The 20,817-nt window shown below is 42.4% G+C and overlaps 1 protein-coding gene across 3 annotated transcripts in view; it reads left to right on the forward strand.

Moving 5' to 3' along the window:
- pex14 (peroxisomal biogenesis factor 14) overlaps nucleotides 1–20,817 on the forward strand; it is a 256,878-nt gene that overhangs the window by 119,472 nt on the left and 116,589 nt on the right. For all 3 annotated transcript variants that reach the window (XM_070860576.1, XM_070860575.1, XM_070860574.1), the window contains exon 3: nucleotides 19,214–19,298. In XM_070860576.1, coding sequence (XP_070716677.1) covers nucleotides 19,214–19,298 — 85 coding nt within the window. The remainder of the gene's footprint in view (nucleotides 1–19,213; nucleotides 19,299–20,817) is intronic.

Here is a 20,817-nt window from a genome sequence, read left to right on the forward strand (position 1 = left end):
AGTGTAGAGGTAACAAAGGCATGGATGAGGGCTTAAGCAGTGGATGAGCTGAGGCAAGGGCAGAGACGGGCTTATCCACAGGCTTGTATTGTGGAAGACCAGCTGGAATGTGGGCTACCAGCTATGTTGAATGTAACACTGTTTGGTTACTGTACTAGCTAATGTTGCATTTATCATGCATTTCATTCACCGGTACTGGTGCTCATTTAAAAAGATATGCTCTGTCTTGATTTTAATCACCTTTGTAGCACTAACCTCAGGGAGGTTGCTGAATAGATTGCTCCAAGTGAATCCATACTGCCTCTTGGTGGTCGTGGTGTTTGTTCCTCCGTCCTCTCCATTAGCGTGCCTCTAATGTTCTGCTCCTGCCGCAAAATTAGCTGCCATTGGAAAAAGTGATCAATCAACTGATCTGCCAGCTCAAAACTCCCCAGCCACCTACTCGTGACTCCAGCTGCCAGAACCCTGGGTAGGCCGGCCAAAAATGCTCTACTAACTACAGAGGTAAACACACCAGGCAGCACATACCGATTTCCAACAGTCCCTTTAGCATTTTAAATTGATTAATTCACGGGATGTCGGTGTCGCTGGCAAGACCAGCATTTATTGCCCGTCCCTAAATACCCGCGAAAAGATGGTGGTGCGAAGAGGGCAGTGCTAGATTTATTTAATTAACTGGATTTAAATTCCCCAGCTGCCGTGGTGGGATTTAAACTCGTGTCTCTGGATCATTAATCCAGGCCTCTGGATTACTAGGTCCAGTCACATAACCACTGTGTTACCGTTCCCCATAAGATGAACACTGCAAAGTTGCCAATGTTCAAATCCACACCGAGCGTATCTGCTTAAAAACTCACCTGTGCCACTGAATGATGAGTGCCACGCCAAAACCAAGCGCAGGCAACGGAAAGAGCGTGCGGCAAACCAGTCCCACCCACCCCTTCCCTCAACAACTATCTGTCCCACCTATGACAGAGTCTGTGGCTCTCGTGTTGGACTGTTCAGCCACCAAAGAACTCACTTCAGGAGTGGAAGCAAGTCTTCCTCGATTCCGAGGGACGGCCTATGATGATGATGATGATGATGACTGTATTCATCATAGGCAGTCCCTCGGAATCGAGGAAGACTTGCTTCCACTCTAAAAGTGAGTTCTCAGGTGACTGAACAGTTTCTGTCACAAGTGGTTGAAGGAAAGGGTGGGTGGGACTGATTTGCCGCATGCTCCTTCCGCTGCCTGCGCTTGTTTCTGCATGAACACCAGTACCGGAGCCCATTTTTTTTAAATCTGGAGGCTCTGACTTGATCCGCTGTCCATAGTGGAGGCTGCAGAGTGGATCGTTGCAGCTAAGCACTTGTCTTTAGTGCTCACCTCAAGCATTTATTCATTGTTTCGGACCTGTGCCAGTTCTACCAGTTGAAATAAGGAGAAACTGGCAGGAGGGTCAATAACCAGAGGACACAGATTTAACTGTTGCTGGCTTTTTGAATCAGAAGATCAGGTGGTTAATCCCCTGTTCTGGTGCCAGCTGATCTTGAGATGAATAAAGCAAAAATATCCAGCAGGCCCAACTCCCACTAGTCTTCCATTGTCTGCAGAGTGAGAGCATGGATAATCGGGGTTGCGGGTAATCGAAATTCCACTGTACAAGATGAGTCTATTGGATTTTTAGCTAAAGGCTGGTTTGATTTAGATACATACGCTCTTTTTCTCCCTTTCTCATTTCTGATACAAGCCATATTTGTGGCTGGGGGTGGTGGAGGAGGAGAGACACGGATATCTTCAGAAGCTTGTTGTTCCATCTGCAGTCTAGTACCTGGTCATGGTGAGCAAGTTTATTTGAAGATTTCATAAGAGACCATCATGATCTGCACATTATCAGTTCCTGATGTACTGTGAAATCATGTGATGTTAATTCTTTGAGCTGCAGGAGTTTTATTTGTAAAGCATTTTCCAGCGCTATTTCTGAAATTCTAAGACACTGAAAATGTCATATGTTGGAATGCATAAGCTTTGTGCTGAATGCAACTAATTGCTCAAGGCAGATGGTGGTTAGTCTTTGGCACGTTCTACAGTTTTTAGTCCAGACCTAAAGCCAGCAACTTTATTTTTCGACTTTAGTTGTTGCACATTGCCTCATTCTCTCTTCCTCCCCCGCAAAAGGTTTTGATTCCCAACTTTACTGCCTTTGCGTGTGGGCAGCAGCACTTCAACACACTCTGCCAGTGCTGCTCTGTAGCCTTTTTGTTGTTAAAGGAATGCTGGCGACGGAGTGACTGCCCATGGGCCCTCTGGTTGATGATGTTCCCGATGACCTGGCTGAGCTGAACAATTGGTTGTCAGTGGGAAGAAGAGCTGGGCAACAGGGGGGGCGGTGGATGGGGGGGCTGCAAAATGGGGTTTGGAGAGAGGGGGAGCCTCAGAGGGCTGTGGATGGTCCGGCGATGAGCATAATCAAGACTAAGATTGATAGATTTTTGGGCACTAAGGGAATCGAAGGATATGGGGATCGGGCGGAAAATCATCATCAAGGGCAGTCCCTCAGAGTCGAGGATGACTTGCTTCCACTCTAGAAGTGAGTTCTCAGGTGACTGAACAGTCCAATACGGGAATTACAGTCTCTGTCACAGGTTGGGGCAGACATTGGTTGGAGGAAAGGGTGGGTGGGGAGTCTGGTTTGCCGCACGCTCCTTCCGCTGCCTGCGCTTGATTTTTGCATGCTCTCGGCGACGAGACTCGAGGTGCTCAGTGCCCTCCCAGATGCTCTTCCTCCACTTGGGCGGCCTTGGGCCAGGGATTTCCAGGAGTCGATGGGAATGTTGCACTTTGGCAGTGAGGCTTTGAGGATGTCCTTGAAGCATTTTCCTCTGCCCACTTGGGGCTTGTTTGCCGTGTCGAAGCTCCGCATGGAGCGCTTGCTTTGGGAGTTTCGAGTCGGGCATGCGAACGATGTGGCCCGCCCAACGGAGCTGATCGAGCGTGGTCAGTGCTTCGATGCTGGGGATGTTGGCCTGAGCGAGAACACTGACGGTGTGTCGGTCCTGCTAATGGATTTGCAGGATCTTGCGGAGGCAGTGCTGGTGGTACTTGAAAGTGGAGTTGCTGTCGAAGTTCAGGCGGAGCAGGCTCAAGGGGCTGTATGGCCTACTCCTCCTATTTCGTGTGTTCTTGTGGGAGTATTGCTGGTGTGAATGTCAGTGGAGCCAGGATTCAGAGTTCGGGTGCACATTGCAATATACAAGTGTGCTGCACCACTGAGCCACCCCAAGTTGAATTTACTTTACTCTTTTTGAACAGTGGCTTTATTGATAGAATCAGTAACTAGATTGAACCCATATCTATCTCATCAGAAACATTATGGTTTTTTAAAAAAACTGTCTGGTTAGAATTGCTTATTGTTTAATATTTGTAACCGGAATGACTGGTTTTTATGTACTGCGTGATATAATGAGAACAACAAGAACATACAGTTCAAGATGTGACTATTTCACAAAAAAACCCTTCAAATTTAGTTACTTTTTCGATGAGTCACTAACCAATGCACTGACATTTGCTTATGGCAGTTCAAGTAACCAATGTTCTGAAACCTTTTGCATAACACAGCAATCTGAGTCTCAGCATACTTCTTTGAAGTTAGAAACCAATAAAAGCCAAACACTATGGGACTGTATGCTTTATTTAGATGTTTTTAGATTTGGTATGCACAGGTTTGAAGGTTGATGAAACGTTTTCTGTTGCAATTCTTTATATAGCGACAGGCCTGAGGCTGAAAGGTTAAAGTGTTAAACAGACAATAATCACATGCAAGAGCAAAGGGAAATATCTAGTTGCATCAAATCTATTCTAGCTGCTGACTTCATGTATCTATATCCCATCAAGTTGAAAGCATTCAAGCAACTCCTGCTGTTATCAAATCACTCACGAATCCTGCTAATTAAAATAGAGCTTCATTTTTTTTTGAAAACCATTGTTTGACAGGAACTTGAGCCTGGCATAACAAGGTTTAGACATGTTATGAGCCTTTATTGCATAAAAGGTACTTTTACATGAATGTACAGTCAAGTGTAAAATGAATTGATCTGCACAGAGGCTGAATTCTGTACTTGTTAATGATTTCTTTTCTAGCTTTTTTTTTTACTTAGAAGCAGCTACATTATAGCATCTAAAGCGATCATCTTTTGATTAATGAATTTATCAAACAACTTGAAGCTTTGGTAAAGTAATTTATGTAGCTTTCTCAAACATCCACACTGTAAGTTCATGATATTGTCAAGATCAACTACAGGTACAATGTCTCAAATCTGGCTGTTTGAAAACCAGATATTTTTCAGAAAATCCCATTTGATAATCAGTAAAATAAAATCTGGAATTATTGTCCAAAAACCAGCGGGTCGGACTAGTTATCGGCTTCGCCGCTATGTTTTAAATGGTGTGCGATCGGTCCGAGCCTTGCTGAATGACCCTCGACCTGGCCTGACCCACGCCACCATTAGTACTTTGTCTCGGCAGCATACCCAAAATCCGAAAAAATTCGAACACCGGCACGGTCTCGGTCCCAAGGTTTCCGGATTTGAGACATTGTACCTGTACAGGAATTCTTTTATTAAAAAAAATACTAGAAGTTGGAAATGAGTATCCATAACAGTACATTGTATGTAGGAGTATTCTATCAATGCAAACTTCAGAGGTGTAATATTTCAAGAATCTAGCTTAAATTTAAACTTACAGATTCGCTCACAAACTGTTTGTTCAAGTAGAATGAACTTCCTGTGTTAAACTTGTACAGACTTGACTCTTCAATTCAACATATATAGAATCTTGCAGCACAGAAAGAGGCCGTTCAGCTCACTGTGGCTGTGCCAGCTCTTTTGAAAGAGCTATCCAATTAATCCCACTCCTCGTCGTTCCCCATAGCCCTGCAGATTTTTCCATTTCAAGTATGCAGTATATCCAATTCCCTTTTGAAAGTTACTATTGAATCTGCTTCCACCATCCTTTCAAGTAGATCATCATAACATAAGAAACAGGAGCAGGAGTAGGCCATACGGCCCCTCGAGCCTGCTCCGCCATTTAATACGATCGTGGCTGATCCGATCATGGACTCAGCTCCACTCACCTGCTTGCTCTCCATATTCCCTTATTCCCTTATCGGTTAAGAAACTGTCTATCGCTGTCTTAAATTTATTCAATGTCCCAGCTTCCACAGCTCTCTGAGGCAGCGAATTCCACAGATTTACAACCCTCTGAGAGAAGAAATTCCTCCTCATCTCAGTTTTAAATGGGCGGCCCTTTATTCTAAGATCATGCCCCCAAGTTCTAGTCTCCCCCATCAGTGGAAACATCCTCTCTGCATCCACCTTGTCGAGCCCCCTCATAACTCTTTGGGTTTCAAAAAAAATCTCATGTTCCCTCTGGTCCTTGTGCCAATTATATTAAATCTATGTCCTCTGGTTGCTGATGCTCCTGCCAGTTTCTCCTTATTTACACTCTCAAAACCCTTCATGATTTGAAACACCTCTATTCAATCTCTCCTTAACCTTCTCAGCTCTAAGGAGAACACTCCCAGCTTCTCCAGTCTCTCCACACAACTGGAGTCCCTCATCCCTGGTATCATTCTGGCACATCTCTGCACCCTCTCCAGGGCCCGGACATCCTTCCTACAGTGCACCTAGATTTGGGCTAACAACCAATAATTGTAGGAAAGTAGTTGTACTCTATCAGCCGTGAATAAAGATTTGATTCTCAAAATAGCTAATCTAATTTTGGCAAAAAGAAATCTTTTCTCAAGGAGCTTCCATTCATAGCTTGTTTCATTCTTTGGTTACTGAGTAATAATCAACAACTTGGCTTCATCTAAGAAGAGTTTCTCAGTGGGCAGATAAAAAAAAAGTGTTAGTATGAATTGCCCAGCTGTGTTATATTATCATCTTAGTATTGCTGGCACTAGAATTTTTCACATCCCGTTTCTTTATTTTACTACACAACACTTGTGATCGCTTCCAGCATTTAACCAGGACTGGAAGTGGGTAGAATTTAGACACTTGCTATACCTGATGCTTGCCGGCCAGATCTGACCAATGAGGTACAAGAGATGTGACGGGTTGGGGTTGCCTTCAGTGGAATGTACCATCCAATAATCCTGTTTAAAATTCCATCCAGTTGAGTGGAGTTTTGATTATTTCCATAGTGCAAATCTTAACTGCATGAAAGGATGAGATAAGAGGCTGCGGTTAAGAACATAAGAAACAGGAGCAGGAGTCGGCCATTGGCCCCTCGAGCCTGCTCCGCCATTTAATAAGATCATGGCTGATCTGATCCTGGGCTCGGCTCCACTTCCCCGCCCGCTCCCCATAGAGCCGAGTTTTATTTTAAATGATTTGTACATTGAAACTTGAGTTGGAAACTTTGTCCCTATCAACTTTCATTTAAAGCGTTCTGATTATTCACCTTATGTATTACAGTGGGGAAATATAATTTATGGTACTTTTACACTACAACTTCGCAGTGACACTAACTTTGTGACATGTAAATAGGATGTGAAGACTCAAACTGGATATTAAGTGAAAAGAAGTGGAGTAAGAATCCTGTCTCCAGGGATCATTGCTCCAGTGTCAGGTTGGGCCTGGACTTTGGATTCACGATTCATTTACACAATAACTACACTGTTGGTGCGAAGTAAAACTGCTTCTTACTGACTGTAAAAGTAAGAAAAAACCTCTATATATATATATATATATATATATATATATATATATATATATGGCTTTTCATGATTTCAAGATGTACCAGAATGCTTCCCAGCCGATTAAGTATTTCTGAATGCAGTCACTGTTGTAGGAAACATGGCCACTAATTTACACACAGCAAGATCCACGAACAACAGTCAGATAAATGGCCAGATAATCTGCTTTTGGTTGTATTGGTTGAAAGATAATACTGGCCAGGACACCAGGAGAACTGCCCTGCTCTTTGAGTACTGCCCTGGGATCATTGACGCCAGTGTGAGAGGGCAGACAGGGACTCGTATTAGCCTCTCATCTGAAAGACAGCACCTCCGATTGTGCATACTCCCTCAGTACTGCATTGAAGTGTCAGAGAAGATTATGTGCTCAAGTCTCTGGAGTGGCTTGAAGCAACATCCCAGCTGTGGCTCAGTGGGCAGCACACTCGCCTCTGAGTCAGAAGGTTGTGGGTTCAAGTCCCACTCCAGGAACTTGAGCACAGAAATCTACACTGACACTCCAGTGCAGTGCTGAGGGAGCGCTGCACTGTTGGAGATGCCATCTTTCAGATGAAACATTACACCAAGGTCCTGTCTGTTCTCTCAGGTGGACGTGAAAGATCCCATGGCAGTATTTTGAAGAAGAGCAGGGGAGTTATCCCCGGTAACCTGGGCCAATATTTATCCCTCAATCAACATAACAAAAACAGATTATCTGGTCCTTATCACATTGCTGTTTGTGGGAGCTTGCTGTGCGCAAATTGACTGCCGCGTTTCTCACATTACATCAGTGACTACACTCCAAAAGTACTTCATTGACTGTAAAGCACTTTGGGATGTCCGGTGGTCGTGAAAGGCGCCATATAAATGCAAGTCTGTCTTTTTCTCTGACTCCGAGGCGAGAGCGTAACTTCGGAGCCTCGGCTGTCACTACAGTCATCGTGTGAATGCACCTTTTAAATTATGAGCTTTAGCACTAATGTATAAACTCAGGACAAAATGCCAGGGGATTAATGTAACATTGTCTAGTTATTAATGACAGCAAACTGCTGCTCAAAGTTGTTGGGGTCCCACTTGTGGTGACTTGGAACTTACTGACTGTCTGAGGTCCCCAACAATGTACGGCCACCACCTCTGATATTGTAGTAGATCATGGTGCTGTTACACTGCGGTCAATGAAAGCTTGAGGATTTTGCAAGGTTTTCGGCTAGCGCTCTCAGTACTGTAGTTTTCTTTTGGTAATTTATTAAAATGGGAACTTTAACATAGATCTGGGAAGAGCTGAAGACCAAGAAACGGCATCAAAATACATAAAATCTAAACTGATCAAATAACCAAGTTTGTTCCGAACCAAATGTGAACATGATGCAGAGGGCACAGATTTAAGGTGACTGGCAAATTTACCAGAGGCGACGTGAGGAAAACCTTTTTATGCAGCAAGTGGCTAGGATTTGGAATGCATTGCCTGATAGCATGGCGGATACAGATTCAATAGCAGTCTTCAAAAGGGAATTGGATAAATACTTGAAGGAGAACAAAAATTGACGGTGTATGGGGAAAGTGCGGGGGAATGGGACTAACCAGATTGCTCTTCGAAAGAACGGGCGTAGACTCGATGAGCCGAATTGCCGCCTTCTGTGTTGTACTATTCTATGATTTTATGATATTGTGGCAGCTAATTTACTTGCCTTTTCATTTACGTATTTGATCAAACCAATCTAGTTTACTTTTTTTTTAAAGTGAACTTTGGGAAGTTCAAAAGTAATGTGGCAAATGAAGAGTTAACATAGCAAGAACCTATCTTCCCCTGTCTCCTTAAAGGAAATAAGATGTTCTGATGTACAACGCTATAACTAGACACAGCTTAAAAAGGACTGATTAGGTTATAATTGATTGAGGCGTTGCAGTGTCATTGGTTTGCAGGAGCATTACCATTAGTGAAAAAGTGCCACTTTCATAAGAGAACCCAATAGCTGCAGTAGATTCAAAGCACCTGGGTACATTTTGTTTTCCTTTAGACAGGAGAAATCGGGCATCAGCTAGGGGGAGCACCTTGCTTGTCGTTTCTTTAGTGTGTGCCTGCTGGATTATGTGCGAACAGATGGAAATTTATAGTTACCTCATTCCAGCTATCTTTTTATAGAGTTTATTCAGCTTTTGAATTGCCGAACTAGTTTGTAACTTAAATGAATGTGCTTTAAAACATGAGAGTTTAAAAAAAGACTTGCATTTATATAGCGCCTTTCACGACCTCAGGATGTCCCAAAGCTCTTTACAGCCAATGAAGTACTTTTGAAGTGTGGTCACTGTTGTAATGCAGGAAATGCAGCATCATTTGATATTAACAATCTTATAGTGCATCAATTCTATAGACAGGGTCACCTTTGATTAACATCTATATTTCTGCTATAATTTGCTTCTGTTATATAGTTTCCCTTGAAGCCCAATCTCTGCAGACATTGAAAATAACTTTTGGAAATGGCTGTCCCAATGCTCGACTTACAAATAAAATAACAATTAGAACATTGCTATTGCGCTGTCGTGAACATTCAATATTCTTAATTATAATGTTTACTATACATAACCGTCGAGGATAAAATGGTACTAAATAAAGTGTCAGCTGTGGCTCAGTGGGCAGCACTCTCGCCTCTGAGACAGAAAGTTGTGGGTTCAAGTCCCACTCCAGGGACTTGAGCATTAAAAAATCTAGGCTGACACTCCAGTGCAGTGCTGAGGGAGTGCTGCACTGTCGGAGGTGCTTCTTTCAGATGAGACGTTAAACCGAGGCCTAGTCTGCCCTCTCGGGTGGCCGTAAAAGATCCCGTGGCACTGGCCAATATTTATCCCTCAATCAACATAACAAAAAAAAAAAAATTATCTGGTCATTAACACATTGCTATTTGTGGGAGCTTGCTGTGCGCAAATTGGCTGCTGCTTTTCCCACATTACAACAGTGACTACACTCCATAAATACTTCATTGGCTGTAAAGCGTTTTGAGTCGCCCGGTGGTCATGAAAGGTCCTCTAAATGCATGTCTTTTTTTTTAAATAAACCAATCGCCTCAACCGTGCTCTTTCTAAAAGACGATGGGCTAGAATTTCCATTGCATCGCGTCCGGTTTCTCGGCGATATTGGTCGTTTTGGGCGAGAACCGGGTGGGCGATAATTTCCATAGCTGAGTTCCGCCGGCGGTCTCGGAGTACGCTGGGGAGCGGACCACCGGCGTGACCGTCCATAGACCGCCATCACCCGATTTTTGGTTCAGTCGTGACCCGTAAGCAAGTATTAAATGAAAACGACCACAAGAAGCAGCAGAGCTGGGCGGTGCGAGGCGGTAGGTAAGTAGCCCTGCAAAAAAAGATAAGTAAATGTGTTTTTACTAATTATTTTAAAATGATCTTGCAGTGATTTAAGTGGAAAAGGTCCCGAGAATGTTTGTTTGTTCTGATTTTATTTTTGTTTTTTTGAAAAACTATTTTTTGTGTTTTTCTCCTCGGCCCAACCCGCAGCCTCGGTGTAAATTTTAGTAAACATCGCCCATTTTGTTTAAGAACCGCCCAGTCGGCCCAAGATTCCATTTTCCGCCGAGAATCGGGGTGTAAGTTCCATTTTTTTTCGCTGAGCGGATTTTAAAAAATTTTTAATGGAATTTTTTGCCGGAGATAATTTGAGAATCTGAGCGGTATTTTGGGCGGCAATCCGACAATGACTGATTTATTTGAAATTCTAGCCCGATATTGATGAATTACATAATAAATAAACAGTACTGTCAGTATAGTAAACTAGGACAAGCCAAACTTTGCTAACTGTGGCCATCACAGTTAAACCATTTTATTATGGTTGCAAGCCCCACCAGTGAGTTACAAGCTAGTATTTTCCTCCGGGTAAGTCCAATGTTTCTAAATGATTAAAAAAAATATATATAAATGTGTTCCATGAAGAAATACATATCAAATGAAACCTGTTCCTGTGTATGATAATGTAAACGCTCGATTGTAGTAGACATGAAAAACAGGATGTTTTAGAGTATATGAAAATGAAGTATCATTTAAATATGTGGCTTTTTCTCTATTTTGTATATTGGAACCTAGATGGTTAAGTTGAATATATGCTAGTTTTCAGTGAACCTATATCCATATAAGTGAACGCACTTTTGGTGAGGACAACAGGTTAGGTCCCTGCATGCTCCGACTTGAGTGACTTACATAAAGTTTCACTGTGAAGTCATCCTTCCTTTCATCTGTTTCAAAAGAATGTTCCTTTTTAAGGTACAAGGATTCCAAAGTGTGTCTCCAATATAGATAAGTGACATCTAATCATTCGCTTGAGAAAAGGCTTTAAACTACTCTGAGAGAATCCACCCCCCCCACACGCACACACCCGGGTGTATACTTTTTCAAATATGATTCATTAAAACGGTTCCAAAGCAAAGGGTAGGGATGTTAAAGTGAAGGAGGGAGCACACACAGGAGTGAAACAATCTCACGCGACCGTGAAATAAATGTTTTGGATTAGAACCTGCAAATATTATTTTCCTTTGTGTATCAACCGTGGCTCAGTGGATAGCACACTCATCCCTGAGTCAGAAGGTTGTTGGTTCAAGCCTCACTCCAGAGATTTGAGCACAAAAATCTAGGCTGACATTCCAGTGCAGTGCCGAGGGAGTGCTGCACTGTTGGAGGTCTTTTGGGTGAGACAGCAGCTCTCTCAGGTGGAAGTTAAAGATCCCGCGGCAGTATTTCGAAGAAGGACAGAGTAGTTATCTGCTGTGTCCTGGCCAATATTTATCCCTCAATCAACATCAGATTATCTGGTCATTATCACATTGCTGTTTGTGGGAGCTTCCTGTGCGCAAATTGGCTGCTGCATTTTCTACATTACAACAGTGACTACATTTCAAAAAAAGTACTTCATTGGCTGTAAAGCGCATTGGGATGTCTGGTGGTCGTGAAAGGCGCTATAGAAATGCACATCTTTCAACTGCAGGTCGATAAATAAATTTGTTCCTTTACATCTGTACTCCATAAATAACTGGATGTCTGCATGTGACACAAGGAGCAGCTGCTTATCTTTATTGTCCATCTGTTTACGGTGTGGAGTTTTATAACAACAAAAAAACGTATAAAATGTTAGTTTAAGCTTACTTGCATCTTCCCTACTTTACCAAATATATCTGCAACACTATATTTAAGTAGAACTTTTTGGTAAACATTTTAAATTCCTCAGTTACCAACGATAGGCCTTGGAAGCTGAAGATTTCACACGCAGGAATCAGCCTTTGATGGAGCATACTTTTAGAGGCGTTTCTAACACTCAAAATGCTGCTGCATAGGTTAGTTTAATCAAAACAAATTGAGCAATTTAATTGCTTTCCGTTTTTTATTGGAGCTGTTGCTGACTGCCCCTCTACAGTTTGTCATTCGCTGACCTTGATGACTGGTAGTTTTCATTTCTACTTGCTCATTGTTAATGGTTTTGTGTATGACATATTTGGTTGTAATTTGCTGCTGTTTGAATATGAAATTTGAACCAATAGAGTGTAAGTGTGACACAAATTTGCATATAGTCAGGCGTGACGCCAGTGTGAATACAAAACATTTGTTAGACACTTAGCTATTGTAGGACCTTGGAATTGTATATGTCATCATACTTTTCTGCTTAAATTCCAGGCCGGTATTTTACTTTTTACTAGTTTTAAAATAAAATGTGTGTGTAATACATAAATGGTACAGTACACTAGGTAAAAGCATCACCTCCTCTCCTACCACTCAGGAGATGCAGTCAATCATCAATGGCTTCAGAAATTCTATTTTTTTTCATATAGAAGTTCATTACAGAATGGCATTTGGCAAGTAAGCAGTCCAGTACATTCATTCCCAACTGCAGACGAATCTGTTAATTTCTCGGGAGAAAGCTGAAATGATTCTCTTAACGACATGCATATGCTGATGTTTCTGTGAGGTTGGGCAGGTTGGACAGAGTGTTTACATTAAAGCTCTTGCTAATCGGGCTTGCTTTTGTTACTGCAACGCAACGCAAATCTTTACAGAAAAGATAGTAAGACTGCAAACCTGTCTAAATGTTAGTTGGATGGGGGAAGCAAAATAAATTGGGTTTTAAATATCCAGCGAAAGGAATGACAAAATTCAAATATAAGTGTGACAGTTTAAGCAGCATTGTGGTAAAATAATTTACTCTTCAAACACAATTGTGGTGTAACCTATTGATTGAGTAGTGCCTTCATTTTACTTACAATGTAAAGTACTCCCTCCAAAGATGCTTTTGATTTCATCTCCATCTCCTTTTAGTTTTTAGTAGTTAAGTTGGATCCTTCATTTCAGATATTCCTTTTTACCAGAATTTTTCCAAAATAAATTACTAACGACTGCTTCTCTGCAACTTGACACAGTCTGTTTTTTAAAATCAGCTATTTTTAAAGAAAAATGTCGATCAAAACCTTTTAACCAATTATAGAAGATGTTTTTACAATTGAATCAGGCTGACCACAGGTGTTAGAACTGAACATTTTAACTACAGTTGCTTTAATGTTTTTTTGCCATTATGAGTAATGCATTTTACACACAGATATCTCTTTTTGTCATTCTACCTAAAATGTGTAATACAAAACTTATCAAATGAATCTAATCAAGTCAGTGTACTCTCCTGTATCATATGGATGGTAGTCGATTGTCATAATGGACTGCACAGATTTGGTAACTGATTCTTTCTGTACTGCTGACGTTGTCATCTATTTTTCAATAAAAATTCTAAACTGCAATTAGAAAAATGACAGGTTGGTTTACAAGTGTGATAAGATTCTTGTATGTTACATTGCATTATAGTAAAGCACCCGTGCAGTCTGCTGTTAAAGCAAGAAGGAGCTGAAAAATATGCACTTTTGAATTCTTTACTTCCAACATCTCCCTCTCTACGGGATTTATCAAAAGCAGATTCCATCTGGGCATGTTAAGATCTGTGGTATCAAAACTCGCATATTTGCTGATATATTTAAGGCTTGCTAACTTGTGAAAGTACTTGCAGATGCTCTCGGGTGTTAGTAATGTATTTTCAGATTAATGCAAATACTCTTTCATTATTTTTATTTAATGATACACCGCGTTATGGGTTGATCATCACATTTAAGGGAGCTCTTTGGGCTGATCCCGTGACATTGGGGCAAATTCTGGGTTAAGAGGAAGCTGTTCAAATAAGATGGGTTTCAGCTGAATTGAACTCGTATAAAAGTCCTAATAGAGAGGCTACGTATGGCAGTGGGGAAGAATTTAAGGAAGGATATACTTGCATTGGAGGCAGTTCAGAGAAGGTTCACTAGGTTGATTCCTGAGATGAAGAAAGATTGAGCAGGTTGGGCCTATACGCATTGGAGTTTAGAACAATGAGAGATGATCTTATTGAAACGTAGAAGATTCTGAGGGGGCTGGTAGATGCAGAGAGGATGTTTCCCCTCGTGGGGAATCTAGAACTAGGGGCATAGTTTCAGAATAAAGGGTCGCCCACTTAAAATTGTGATGAGGTGGAATTTCTTCTCTCTGAGGGTTGTGAATCTGTGGAATTCTCTACTCCAGAGAGCAGTGGAGGCTGGGTCATTGAATATATTTAAGGCGGAGATAGACAGATTTTTGAACGATGAGGGAGTAAAGGGTTATGGGGAGCGGGCAGGGAAGTGGAGTTGAGGCCAAGATCAGATCAGCCATGATCTTATTGAATGGCGGAAGGGGCCAATTGGCCGACCCCTGCTCCTATTTCTTATGTTAAACTAGTAAGGTAGGTGGGGCAAACATTTGAACACTGAAACTAGAAGAGCTACAGAGGCCAAATATTGTGGAACAGGAATGGGACAAGAACTGGCACTTTGAATGCAGAAAGTGGTACAAAAGAGCCGGGGCGAGTGCAGATTGAACCTCCCTTATCCAGAACTCTCTTATCCGGAACCACCCCTCATCTGGAACCATTCCCGGCCACCGGGTGGAGCATGCGCAGAACTCCGACATGAACAAATTGAAGTCCTTCCTCGCTGCCTACTCCCACAATCACTGGCCTGACCCCACGATCAACCCACTCCCCCCGCCCTCATGTTCTCTCTGCTGCACTGCACTCCCAGTCCCAAGCCATCCAGCCCCGATGTCCCCTTGCTCAGTACCTATACCATCCAATTTAACGTGACCACCCCTCATCCGAAAAAAATCCCTTAACAGGCCAGGTCCCAAGGGTTCCGGATAGAAACATAGAAAATAGGTACAGGAGTAGGCCATTCGGCCCTTCGAGCCATTCAATAAGATCATGGCTGATCATTCCCTCAGTACCCCTTTCCTGCTTTCTCTCCATACCCCTTGATCCCCTTAGCCGTAAGGGCCATATCTAACTCCCTCTTGAATATATCCAATGAACTGGCATCAACAACTCTCTGCGGCAGGGAATTCCACAGGTTAACAACTCTGTGAGTGAAGACGTTTCTCCTCATCTCAGTCCTAAATGGCCTACCCCTTATCCTAAGACTATGTCCCCTGGTTCTGGGCTTCCCCAACATCGGGAACATTCTTCCCACATCTAACCTGTCCAGTCCCGTCAGAATCTTATACGTTTCTATGACATCCCCTCTCATCCTTCTAAACTCCAGTGAATAAAGGCCAGTTGATCCAGTCTCTCCTCATATGACAGCCTAGCCATCCCTGGAATCAGTCTGGTGAACCTTCGCTGCACTCCCTCAATAGCAAGAACGTCCTTCCTCAGATTAGGAGACCAAAACTGAACACAATATTCCAGGTGAAGCCTCACCAAGGCCCTGTATAACTGCAGTAAGACCTCCCTGCTCCTATACTCAAATCCCCTAGCTATTAAAGCCAACATACCATTTGCCTTCTTCACCGCCTGCTGTACCTGCATGCCCACTTTCAGTGACTGATGAACCATGACACCCAGGTCTCGTTGCACCTCCCCTTTTCCTAATCTGCCACCATTCAGATAATCTGCCTTTGTGTTTTTGCCCCCAAAATGGATAACCTCACATTTATCCACATTATACTGCATCTGCCATGCATTTGCCCACTCACCTAACCTGTCCAAGTCACCCTGCAGCCTCTTAGCGTCCTCCTCACAGCTCATACCGCCACCTAGTTTAGTGTCATCTGCAAACTTGGAGATATTACACTCAATTCCTTCATCTAAATCGTTAATGTATATTGTAAAGAGCTGGGGTCCCAGCACTGAGCCCTGCGGCACACCACTAGTCACTGCCTGCCATTCTGAAAAAGACCCATTTATCCCGACTCTCTGCTTCCTGTCTGCCAACCAGTTTTCTATCCACTTCAGTACATTACCCCTAATACCATGTGCTTTAATTTTGCACACCAATCTTTTGTGCGGGACCTTGTCAAAAGCCTTTTGAAAGTCCAAATACACCACATCCACCGGTTCTCCCTTGTCCACTCTACCAGTTACATCCTCAAAAAATTACAGAAGATTCGTCAAGCATGATTTCCCTTTCATAAAGCCATGCTGACTTGGTCCAATCCTGTCACTGCTGTCCAAATGCGCTGCTATTTCATCCTTAATGATTGATTCCAACATTTTCCCCACTACTGATGTCAGGCTAACCGGTCTATAATTACCCGTTTTCTCTCTCCTTTTTTAAAAAGTGGTGTTACATTAGCTACCCTCAAGTCCATAGGAACTGATCTGGAGTCAATAGACTGTTGGAAAATGATCACCAATGTATCCACTATTTCTAGGGCCACTTCCTTACGTACTCTGGGATGCAGACTATCAGGCCCCGGGATTTATCGGCCTTCAATCCCATCAATTTCCCTAACACAATTTCCCGCCTGATAAGGATATCCTTCAGTTCCTTCTTCTCACTAGACCCTCGGTCCCCTAGTACTTTCGGAAGGTTATTTGTGTCTTCCTTCGTGAAGACAGAACCAAAGTATTTGTTCAATTGGTCTGCTATTTCTTTGTTCCCCATTATAAATTCACCTGAATCCGACAGCAAGGGACCTATGTTTGCCTTCATTAATCTTTTTCTCTTCACATATTTATAGAAGCTTTTGCAATCAGTTTTTATGTTCCCTGCAAGCTTCCTTTCGTACTCTATTTTCCCCCTCTTACTTAAACCCTTAGTCTTCCTCTGTTGAATTCTAAATTTCTCCCAGTCCTCAGGTTTGTTTTTTCTAGCCAAGTTATATGCCTCTTCCTTGGCTTTAACACTATCCTTGATTTCCCTTGTTAGCCACGGTTGAGCCACCTTCCCCGTTTTATTTTTACTCCAGACAGGGATGTGCAATTGCTGAAGTTCATCCATGTGATCTTTAAATGTTTGCCATTGTTTATCCACCGTCAATCCTTTAAGTATCCTTTGCCAGTCTATTCTAGACAATTCACGCCTCATACCGTCAAAGTTACCTTTCCTTACGTTCAGGATCCTAGTTTCCGAATTAACTGTGTCACTCTCCATCTTAATAAAGCATTCTACCATATTATGGTCACTCTTCCCCAAGAGGCCTCGCACAACAAAATTGCTAATTAGTCCCTTCTCATTACACATCACCCAGTCTAGGATGGCCAGCTCTCTAGTTGGTTCCTCGATATATTGGTCTAGAAAACCATCCCTAATACACTCCAGAAAATCCTCCTCCACCGCATTGCTACCAGTTTGGTTAGCCCAATCAATATGTAGATCAAAGTCACCCATGAAAACTGCTGTACCTTTATCGCACACATCCCTTATTTCTTGTTTGATGCTGTCCCCAACCTCACGACTACTGTTTGGTGGTCTGTACACAACTCCCACTAGCGTTTTCTGCTATTTGGTATTCAGCAGCTCCACCCATACCGATTCCACATTATCCAAGCTAATGTCCTTTCTTACTGTTGCATTAATTTCCTCTTTAACCAGCAATGCCACCCCACCTCCTTTTCCTTTCTGCCTATCCTTCCTAAATGCTGAATACCCTTGGATGTTGAGTTCCCAGCCTTGGTCACCCTGGAGCCATGTCTCCGTGATGCCAATTATATCATACCCGTTAACTGCCATCTGCGCAGTTAAATCGTCAACCTTATTCCGAATACTCCTCGCATTGAGGCACAGAGCCTTCAGGCTTATCTTTTTAACACACTTTACCCCTTTAGAATTACCCCTTGCTGTAATGTGGCCCTTTTTGTTTTTTGCCTTAGGTTTCTCTGCCCTCTACTTTTACTATTCTCCTTTCTATCTTTTGCTTCTGACTCCATTTTATTTCCCTCTGTCTCCCTGCATAGGTTCCCATCCCCCTGCCACATTAGTTTAACTCCTCCCCAACAGCACTAGCAAACACTCCCCCTAGGACATTGGTTCCGGTTCTGCCCAGGTGCAGACCATCAGGATAAGGGAGGTTTAACCTGTATAAGTATATAACCACACAGAGAGGTAATGGGAAAATGAAACAAGACACAGCATGAGCTGAGGGATGGGTGTAATAGGTGCATTAAAATTCTTCATGCAAATGCCAAGAGTTTTCAGAAGAAAATTAAGGATCTAAAGATTTATGCTAATGAGGGAAACTGCATCATTATAGGTGTCTTGAAGGTATGAGTAAATGAGGATACGGGTGGAGAGATGAATTTAAAGAGGTACAAATTGCTGCAAGGGAAACATAAACTGGGAGACTGCATGACTTTTTATATAAAGCAGGACATGATACAGAGATAAGTCGGATAAGACAAAGTGGGAAAATAGGATAGAGATAAATGACACCAATGACACAAAACCTATAGAGATCTGTCACAGATTACTATGTCAAAAAGACAGACTACACCTGGAACTTCACATTCAAGTAAGTGACTGATTATTTGACTGTGGAGTGCATCAAAGCAGAGACCAAACTGATTCTCACCATTATTGACCTGGACAGTCAATGTTGGCACTCATGAAGGGGTGATTGGGGCAGGGGGGAGGAGATATCACACTCTGATACTATCTTTACCTGATCATACATGTAGTAGCTCCATCAGGGATCATTGGATACTGACCAGGAGCCTGAACCTTAACTCAGTTTCTCCTCCCTTCCTTAGTCCAGGTTCCATGAAGCTGATTATAATGGCCTTTTTGTGGCTATTGCTGAGATCAGCGAGCACCATATAGACTGTGGAACGTGAACCTTGGGATCTGTGTGGCCCCACTACTCATTGGAGAAACTTGCTGAGAAATATATTTTCTCATGAATTTGTTCTGACTGTTGAACAGAATTTCATGGCAAGGCCTGTACATGACTTTAATCTTGAATTGTTGAATAGATATTTGAAAAATCATCATTAAAAAAATTCTTGTTTAAAAAGAAAACTGGTTTGTCTGGCAAAGTTTGCTGATATGAATAGCATATTGGAGAGAAATTGTTCTGGCTTGTATGTTAGATCTTGCATATTATGTGTTGAACAGCAGCAAGATTTTAATCTTCACTAATTTAATGGAATATCTGTATTTCTTTCTCTTTGCCCACAGATTGCCACTGCAGTGAAGTTTTTGCAGAACCAACGAGTTCGTCAGAGTCCGTTAGCAACAAGAAAATCCTTCCTAAAGAAAAAAGGTATGTCCTTTTCCTTCCCCACCCAAGTTCAAACCTAGACGAGGATGCTTCTTTGACAGTCCTGCAGAACATATCTGTCGGTCATCATCAATGACAGGTCATATTTTGGCTAAAAGCTTTGTGTTGAGGTCAAGCTTGAGCCTGGATTATATGCCTTCGCAGATAAGTAGCTAATTATGCACACTTTGAAAGAAATTCATTGTGAACCATTTCATTAATGGCCTCAATGAGACCTTGGAAGTACACTCCAAAATACGTTCATAAAGAATTGTGTTCTCTTGTGGTTCTTTAAAGAGCCATGCATGGTAAAGTTTGCAAACTGAGGATGGTGCAGTGATGAGGTTACTGATGGAAAATACAAACGGAAAATACAAATATCACATGGCAAAGATTTGTATTGATGTAGAGGGTAGATGAAGTGTTTTTTGCTGTGCAAACTTGCTCCTGTTGCCACTGGGGCAACCAGAAATGCGAAGTTATACCTATCAGGAAAGGATGAACAGGCTGGGTCTCTTTTCCCTTGAAGAGAGAAGGCTGAGGGGTGACCTACTAGAGGTCTTTAAAATTATGAAAGGTTTTGATAGAGTGGATACAGAGAGAATGTTTCCACTTGTGGGGAAGAGCATAACTAGAGGCCATCAATATAAGATAGTCACCAAGAAATCCAATAGGGAATTCTTTACCCAGAGCGTGGTGAGAATGTGGAACTTGCTACCACAGGGAGAGGTTGAGGCGAATAGTATCGATGCATTTAAGGGGAGGCTAGACAAGCATATGGGGGAGAAGGGAATAGAGGGTTATACTGATGAAGAAAGTCGGGAGGAGGCTCGAGTGGAGCATTAATGCTGGCATGGACTGGTTTTGCCAAATGGCCTGTTTCTGTGCTGTATATCCTGTGTAAGAATGATTGGAGTTTGGGACTGGGAGTCAATCTGGAAATATGAGGTGAACCCCCTTTTTAAATGAAGCTTACTGACTATACAGTCATGCAAAATGTCAGCACATAGAGATGCCTGTTCCTTTTAAGACTTTTAAAAATCTGGAATATATTAGTTTCTGGTATGCCATGAACACTGGTACGTACTATAAAAGTTTTTTTTATGGCTTTGTTGAACTCTGGCTTGTGATCTTTTTGTTGTTGGAAGTCACTTGAAGCTGGTTCAATAGTGAAGACTGCTCTGAAATATTGCCCGCCTGTGTTTCTATTTCACCTCCACTGCTCCTGAAATCCCTATTCACAACTTTGTCACCTGAAACTCGTCCAGAACATTGTGACTTGTATTCTAAACAAACTCCTGCACACTCCCCACCCCTCTCGCTTCATGGCCTTCCTCTGGCTCCCTGCCCACAGGGCATCGACTTCAAATTCTTCACCCTTGTATTTGAATCCCTCCATGATCTTGCCCCAGTCTTCTCAATGTTCTGTCTTATTCAGGCTTATATCCCAGCATTGCCACACACCCTCCATTCTTGCAGCTCTGGTATACTGTGTGTTTCCTCTCCCTGTGGTCCATCTTCA

This window comes from Pristiophorus japonicus, chromosome 18 (genome assembly GCF_044704955.1).
Source record: "Pristiophorus japonicus isolate sPriJap1 chromosome 18, sPriJap1.hap1, whole genome shotgun sequence".
Taxonomy (NCBI): domain Eukaryota; kingdom Metazoa; phylum Chordata; class Chondrichthyes; family Pristiophoridae; genus Pristiophorus; species Pristiophorus japonicus.